Source organism: Octodon degus, unplaced genomic scaffold (genome assembly GCF_000260255.1).
Source record: "Octodon degus isolate 3935 unplaced genomic scaffold, OctDeg1.0 scaffold00021, whole genome shotgun sequence".
In the NCBI taxonomy this organism is placed as follows: Eukaryota; Metazoa; Chordata; class Mammalia; order Rodentia; family Octodontidae; genus Octodon; species Octodon degus.
Genome location: NW_004524597.1, coordinates 12,255,705 through 12,264,034, shown reverse-complemented (window position 1 = coordinate 12,264,034; position 8,330 = coordinate 12,255,705). Strand labels below are relative to the sequence as shown.

Sequence of the window (8,330 nt, the reverse complement as noted above, 5' to 3'; positions counted from 1 at the left end):
AAAAAAAGAAAAAGGGCACATTATACATATTTATTTATTTATTTTGGTGCCAGGAATCAAACTCAGGACCTCACATTTACCGGGCAGGCTCTTATGCCACTGAGCTATATCCCCGGCTTCATCATATGTATTTTGAAATAAAGGTTCCTTTTGCAGTCACAGGAAGAAGTGCCTGCCACTTCCTTTGTTGGGGAAAGGTGGCACAAGAGGCTTGATGGTTTAGATGTGGGGAGCAAAAAATCTGGCTAGATTTCTGACATACACTCCATAGGTCTCAGATTTGATGGAGAGTGTGGAGAGAGTACAGAGAAGATACCCCATCTCCTTAGTAGCCAGTGTAGGTGGTCAGCTGAACAAGTGTGGGGAAAGCACGTTTCCAGGAGAAGCTGTGCACAAATCTGGATATGTTCAATATGAGATGCTAAGAATCTTTTTTTTTTTTGAACCGGGGATATGAACTCAGGCCCTTTCCCTTACCAGGCAAGCACTTATTCTACTGAGCTATCTCCCCAGCTCCTCAGGAATCATTTTTAATGGGCATTTAAATGTAGGTATGGAGTTCAAGGTAAGCCTAAGCCTGAGATGAAGATAGACGATGTGGCACAAGTCCATAAACTTATTTGGGCAGCTGCGATAGGATCATCCTGGACAATTTAGCAACTCTGTGTCCAAAATGACAAAGGGCTGAGGATATGGCTCAGTGGTGGTGTGCTTGCCTAGATACAACCCACAGCACCAAAAGAGCTGTAAAAAAACAAGAAAAAGATTTGGATCTCTTGAATCATTCTGGTTCTAACCTGGATCTAGAAGGACCTTCCGAAATGAACCTGAGCGACCAGAGGAAAAGGCCATCGAGAAGGGGCTTGGAGAAGCCAGTGAAGAAAGGCAACAGCAAGTGTACGAAGGCTGCGAAGGGGAAGGGGAAATGGATCCTCAGATCCTGGGAGGGGTGCATGATGCTGGAGAGTTAAGGCTGGAAAGCTGGAGGAGTCTGAGGCAGAAGGAAGTCTTTGTGGACAATGTGTCTGAGGGAAGCTCCCGCTGGTCCTGGAGGCTGTAGACAGCAGAGGTAGAGGGCCACTCTTCAGAATAAGGATGAGGAGAGGACTAAAAGTCAAGTGGGGTGTAGGGCTTTAAAACGGTTAGAAGATGGGCCTGGCGATGACCAGGGGCTCGGTGCTATCCCAACCCCTCTCGCGAGATGACACAACTTTTGGCCACATTCGTCTCTTCGAAGACTTGTGAGCTCATGCCGAGAGCAGCTGGTATTGTCACGTGGGGCTGGAGCTCAGGATTGGCCCCGCCCCCTGTGCGGGTTGGGATTGGCTGGCACTCCCAGAAGGGGGCGGAGGCAGCTGTAGACAAGGGGAACTTTTGTGCGCGCTTCGGCAGCAGAGGAGAGGGTGCATCTTTACAGCCCCCACCCCGACGGGCCCCTGCCATCTCCCGTCACTCTATCCTCAGCCCTTGGGATGGACCCTCAGCCCTCGCCTCCGGGCAGGTGGGGGTTGCCGAACTCGGGCCCTCGGGACTCTGACCCTGATGGCCGCTCTGATACCTGCAGCACCTCTCGGATGGAAGTCCTGGAGGAGTTCGACAACGAGTTCCCCCAGAGTGTGACCTTCTGCCAGCTCATCTCCGTGAAGGACTTCGAGAGGCAGGCGGTCACCTACACAGATCGCGCACTGCGCCGCCTCTTCCGCACCCTGGATCGCACCCCACAGCTGGCAGAGAGGGTGCTGCGCAAGAACAAACAGACCGAGTGCGAGCAGCGTGGGCTCTTCTCTTTCCTCTGGGTGCGGGCTGAGTAGGGGACCTTGCTCGGGCTGCAGGTGGGGTCTTGCAGAAGCCCGAGGCTGTCTTGCCTGGGAAGTGAAGTTGGCAAGTGGCCCTCTGTGACTCCCCTTTTTGGGCTTCCGGCTGTTCCGCCTCTTCTGTTGTAGGCGAAGTTCCTCTGCACTGTCCAGGGGCAGCTGAACCTGTGCAACAGCATGGGAGCGCAGGAGATGCGCCAGCGCCTGGACCGGCTGAAGAGGACCATCCACCGTGCTCACCTGTATGCCCAGGGTGAGGCACAATCTCAGCCAACGAGGGATACCACGGTGTTTTGTTTCTTTCTGTTGCTGTGCTGGGGCTTGAACCCAGGGTCTTGGTCATGCTAAGCACACACTGTAGTACTGAGTTACACCTATGGCATCTAATTTTAAAGAAATAACATTTTTGAGCCAAGCCTAGATGTGCACGCCTGTAATCCCAGTGCTCCAGAGGCTGAGTCCGGAATTGACCTTGAGTTCAATGCCAGTCAGAACTGGGAAAACCCTGTCTCAAAAACAAACAAAACAAGGGCTGGCTAAATAGCTCAGCAAATTAAAGCACCTGCAAGCAGGCATAGTGGTCAGGGGTTCAATCCCCCGGGCCTGCCATGTGGGCCCCACCCCAGGACGTGCAAGACAGCAACTGAGACTGGGCCTGGTGGCGCGTGCCTGTAATCCCAGTTCTTGGGAGGCTGTAAATAGGCGGATCACTACGAGTCCAATCTAGTAGTGAGATCCTGAACACCCTGTAGACCCTACCCTAAAATACAAAAACACAAAACAAAAAACACAAACCACATTTTAACCTGTTATGGTGGTGTATACCTGTAATTTTGATGGCTTGGGAGGCTGAGGTAGGTAGATGGCAAATTCAAGGTCAGCCTAGGTAACTTAGTAAGACCCTGTCTCAAAGTCAAAAGGAGTGCTGGGGTGCTTAGGTAGCATGTGTGAGACTGTGGCTTCAGTCCCCCATATCACAAAAAAATGATATTTTCTGGCATAGTCAACATGTTATTGTTATACTTGACAAAACTCACAATACCCTCATACTAGGGACACATTTTAACCTATACTCACATTTTGATGATCTACTAAAATCTGTATTTTGTTACTTCAGGATCCAGGGATGCCCACATGTTTATGAACAGTTGGCTACTTGAGTGTTTTGGTTTTTTTTTGTTTGTTTGTTTTTGGTTTTGGTTTTCTTTTCTTTTGGACACAAGATCTTGCTAGGTCATGAAGTTGCCCAGGCTGGGCTCAAATTTGTGATCTTTCTTTCTCAGCCTCCTGGAGGGCTAGTACAGGCAATTTCACCATGATTGGCTTCTCTTAAGTTCCTTTTGCTCTAAGGTGACTATATAGCATTTGTGTCCAAATTGGGACACTGATCACTCTAGGATGGCAGGTAGAACAGTGGCCACTTCAGTTAAAGCTTGCTTTGAGATGGAATGATCCCACTTCCTCTCTTTTTCTCCCATGCCACTGACTAGAACCATGTCACACTCTGGGTGTCCTGCCTTTGGGTTTATATTGGTTGCTGGATGTTCCTGTATTTCTTGGATAATTGCTCTGAGACCCTGGCTGGATTCAGGCAGGCTCAGTTCCTTTGGTGTATTTGTGTTTGGTGATACACTACCTCAGAGTGGAAGCAATTCCTCCTGCATCACACTGGGAAACATAACTGGGGATGGGGGGGCACATTTTCCATGTTGCTGTGAGTCCTTCATGTCACCACTTCATCCAATGGGTGGGTTAGTCGAATATGTTGTCCTCAAAACAGCTCGTGTTGTTTACCTCTGTTTTACTGAAGAGGAAATAGAGCCATGAGTTGGTTGGCTAACATGTGCAGGGTACTACCTCCTGTTCCTGGAGGTAGACTTGGGTCTGTGTTGATCTGCAGTACAGGTTCTTATGCTCTAGGCCAGTGCTGAGTGGTAGTTATTATCATTATAGGTGAGCCATTCTGATTGGCTGTATAAAATTGTATTAATGGAAGTCCTGCATGGTGGCACATGCCTGTGATCCCAGCTCTTGGGAGGCTGAGGCAAAAGGATCATTGTGAGTTCAAGAGCAGCTTAGGCTACAAAGTGAGCTCAAGCCCAGCCTGAACTGCCTAGCAAGACCCTGTCTCAAAAAAAAAAAAAAGTATTAATGCCCACTTTGCTAGTTGTCTGTATCTTTGAACAGACTCATCAAATGTAGTAAAAAAAAAAAAAAAAAAAAAAAAAACCTAAAAGAAGATGCCCTCTCTGAGCCCATCGCTGCAAACCTTCCACATTGTGGGTTTCTTCATGGAAGAAATGCCCTTTCCATGTCCCCAAAATAGCCATGGGGCTGTGTACAGGCAGCCCTGGGTGTTCCCTGGGACCTACTTTTCCTTTGTTGCTTTGGCAGGCTCAGTTTTCCACAATGCTTGGGACTGAGCAGTAGGCCAATGCTGTCACTTCCCATGGAGTTCTGCCTTTTATGTCAGACAGCGCAGGATGGATCTTGTCTGTGCTTGTACAGATAGAGGCCCTGGTTCCACCTGTAAAAAAAGTCCTCTTTTCTCCAGGGGGCTGGGGGTTGGTAGCTATCTGTGGTAGTCTGAGGTTTTGTCCCCCTATGATATGTATCCCGCCCTGCCTGCCAGAGGGATATTGTGAAGACCCTACAACATTGTATTGACCCCCACTGTGCCCTACTCTGTCACAAGGAGACACTCATAGTACTTTTTGTCACAGATGCCAAGAAGAAGAGAAAAAAATCCAAACTGAAGAAACCAGAACCCATACTCCGACAAGACCGGTCAACCTCTCCATGCCTACTACCAACCCTGCTGCCACCTCCACCACCGCCATCACTGCCACCACCTGTCACCACCATGACCTCTGTGGTGGCCCCATCGTCCCCAGTCTACACTATGCCCAGGATCTTTGGTCCCTTCCCTTCACTCCCTAGGAAGCCGGTCAGTGGGAATATCTTCCACCCCAAGCAGTCCTAGGAGGGGTAGCTTTGTCTCCCTGCTCAAAACAGTTCCCACTTTGCCTGCTGGGCCCATGGCCCTGGCTCTCAGACATCCATCCTCAGACCCCTTTTTTCAGATAAGAACACCAGTGAATAAAGCAGACAAAAGGGGCTTCCCTGGTTGAAGAGTCAAGGGGTAGGTGGTGAGGGTACCCAGCTCTACCACCCAGCCCTACTTCTTGCCCTCGAGCATAGGTACACTGGACAGGATCCTGGCACTGCTGAAGGACTGACAAAACTGTGGGCCCTCCCCACATCTTTAGCCACATTTCTACTTCTCCCTTTGGTGTCCTCTCACCTGTCCCACACCTGCTGTGCCTGCTCTTCCGGGTTCCTGTTTATCCCATGCATCCTCTCATCTTATAGGTACCTCTCCATCCCCTAAGCTAGACTGGAAACTCCTTAGCTCTAACCCCCAACCTATCCCCGGTACCCCTGAAATGCCACGATCAAAAGCACACTGAGGGCCAGGGTGTTAGCTCAGTAGACTAAGCACTTGCCTGGCAAGTGCAGGGTCCAGAGTTCAATCCCCAGTACTGAAAGAAAAAAAAAAGCACATTGAGGTATCTGCTGAATATTGGCTCATGTGAGGATTGTTCTGCAAGGTGAGGCCTCCCACACTTGTGTCCTGAGCTTTCCTTTGTTTCCTGCAGATGGAGAAATTGGACAACACAGGGTCTGAAGTGCAATTAAACTGCAGTGGTCTGTCATCAAACCCAAAGAGGTGGAAGGAATCTACTCTGGACTTGAGGGAAATGAAACAGGAGCATGGGGGGCGGGCATCCTGGAGCCAGACTCTGCCCCTTTACACTCTATAATGGTTGCTGTCCTCATTTCCCAGGGCAAGAGTTGGGCTCTGTGTGTAGGCGTTGCTTGGTCTGCGTAGCAGATCCACATTCTTGGGCTATGGAGGGACCTGGGGCTGACATTCTGTCTCTGACCTGTCTTGCAGCCGCATGGTTGATCTGACTCCCTTGGTCCTCAACCCCGGAGGCTTCCATTTCTCATACTTGGCTAGAAACAGTCCACACAAGCTCCATTGCCCCGGCTTTCCCTGGTAAGCAAGCCTCTGTCTCTCTGGGCCAGTAGCATCATGATTCTGGTCAGCCCTAGGGTACCTTGCCCCTATGTCTCATGGGAGTGTGCACAAGTGCTAAAAAAGCTTTCAGTATGATGTCTGTTTCACCTCTAGAAATAACTCTAAACATAATTGTGTGCCAAAAAAGTAATGTCCCTTTCTAGTGTGGTAATGGTGAGGAATTTGTAACTAAGCACACTCGGGCTCAACTGAAAGAGAAAGATGCCACCAACCAAGAGGCAGCCCCTAGTCTACATTAGGGCCCATGTTTGGTGTTACCCATCTGGGGGGCGGAGACAATTATTAATGATATCCATCCCTTAAAGAGTTAAAAAGATGTCTATGTTGAGATTGCTAGGATAAGCAATAAATAGCTATTAAGAGGCCTAAAACGGGGTGGGTGGGGGAGTACTAATCTCAGCTACTTTTAGCTATGTGGGAAGCTGAGCCAGGAGGGTCACATTTGAGTCAGAGTGCTGTTTTTGGCTATGGAAATACAGTACTACCAGATTGGTTTAGTTTACCCACCACCCTGAACAGGAGATTGAACCAAAGGCCTGTAGCATGCTGGGCAAGTGTTCTACCACTGAGCTACATCCCAGTCCCAGGCCTTTTTTTTTTTTTTTTAAAACTCAGTAGCATATAGTCAAGTGTCTAGTGGATTTTGGTATATTCATAACTCTGCAACCATCACCCACCATCCAATTTTAGAACATTTGGACCACCTTGAAAGGAAGAGAGTGCTGGGAGTGCCTGCATAGCATAAGTGAGGCTCTGGGCTTTACCTTTAGCGTCAAGCCGTGCCAAACACCTGTTGTTCCCCGGTACTTGGGAAGCTGAGATGGGAGAATCATTTGAACCCAGGAATTTAGGGCCAGCCTGTGCAGTATGAGGGACCTGGAGCTGACAGGTCCTTTAAAAACATAGTGGGAGAAAATATTTGCATATCATCTCAAAAATAAAAAGCAACCCTATTTAAAAATGGGCACATGTCTAGTGTGGCACATACCTGTCATCCCACCACTAGGGAAACTGAGGCAGGAAGATCAAAAAGAGTTTGAGACCAGCTTGGGCTATGTAGGAAGTTCAAAGTTTAAACTACACACCAAGACCCTCTCTGAAAAAGGGTGGGGCACAGGATTTGATTAGATGTTTCTCCAAAGGTATACAAATAAATGGCCAATAAACAGGAAACAGTGCTCAACATCATCGGTCACTGGGAAAATTGTAAACCAAAACAATAATGAGGTACCAGCACATAAATTAGAATGGCTGTAATGAAGGCAGCAAAGAGAGTGATCTGCCAGGTCATGCGCACCCGAAATGCTGGCGTGGTGGGAGGGGGAGGCAGGAGCAGTGCAAGTTGGCCTAGCGCAGAGATGTCAGGCTTAATCTCCAGTATCACAAAAAAAAGAGACAATGACAGCTGTTGATAAGAATGTAGAGAAAATGAAACCTGTGCATGGTTCATGGTAAGGTATAATGGTGTGACCATTGAGAAAATCAGTTTGGCAGTTCCTCAAAATGGAGATCACAGAATTCCCTTATGGTCCAGCAATTGCAGTCCTATGCAATACCCTGAAGAATAGAAAAGAAGATTCTAACATACTTGTACATGCATGTTCATGTGCCACAATATCACAGTATCCAAAAGGCCAAACAGCCCAAGTGTAAAAGGTGAGGAAAGAAAATGTGATGTATCTACATAATGGAACCTTACCAACCATAGAAAGGAATTGGGTTCTAATACATACTAGAGTGAATATGTGGACGATCTGAAAACTAATCCCTCTGAGTTGTACACTTGGCAGCATTAAGCCCCTGGCTGGCAAGCACAAGGTCCTGAGTTCAATCCCTGGTAGCAAAAAAGTTGAAAACAAAGGAAAGAAATAGGAGACCAGGATTGTAGTCAGGATTGAACTCACACAGAAATTCATTGATAAATTCTTTGATCCAGTGTTTACAATCCTGCGGGATGTGTCAAAATAAAAATATAGTCCTGAAAACTATCTCAAGGAAATCATAAGGAAAAAGGAAAAAGCTATTTTTATAAAAATAGTCATGGCAACATTAGCTACAAAGAGGAAGCCTAAAAACAAATTGCATTCATAGGGCTAGGGAGATGGCTCAGTAGAATAAGCACTTCCCTGGCAAGCGCAAGGGCCTAAGTTCAATTCTTGGTTCTGCCAAAAACAAAACAAAAAAACCAAAACCCAAAAAACAAAATAATAAATTGCATTCATAAAAAAATTGCATTCATATAATTATAGAATGTTTAAAAAAGAGAAAAAAGCAGGGGCTGGGGAGATAGCTCAGTGGCTAAGCACTTTCCTGGCAAGCATAAGGTCCTGAGTTCTATCCCTGGTAACAAAAGAAAAAAAAGGAGGAAACCCCAGTAATTATGGAATGTCACATAACTGACTTATTGGGGG

At 47.5% G+C, this 8,330-nt stretch overlaps 1 protein-coding gene across 2 annotated transcripts in view; it reads left to right on the top strand.

Moving 5' to 3' along the window:
* The first annotated feature begins 1,332 nt into the window (after positions 1 to 1,332).
* The window catches only part of LOC101562405, an 11,451-nt gene continuing 4,453 nt past the window's right edge, over positions 1,333 to 8,330 (top strand). The window contains exons 1-6 of one of the 2 annotated variants that reach the window (XM_023711786.1): positions 1,333 to 1,403; positions 1,565 to 1,796; positions 1,944 to 2,067; positions 4,538 to 4,761; positions 5,474 to 5,544; positions 5,773 to 5,877. In XM_023711786.1, coding sequence (XP_023567554.1) covers positions 1,575 to 1,796; positions 1,944 to 2,067; positions 4,538 to 4,761; positions 5,474 to 5,544; positions 5,773 to 5,877 — 746 coding nt within the window. In that variant the 5' untranslated portion in view covers positions 1,333 to 1,403; positions 1,565 to 1,574. Of the gene's footprint in view, positions 1,797 to 1,943; positions 2,068 to 4,537; positions 4,762 to 5,473; positions 5,545 to 5,772; positions 5,878 to 8,330 lie in introns of both variants that reach the window. The other variant, XM_004627961.2, reaches the window with a different exon arrangement.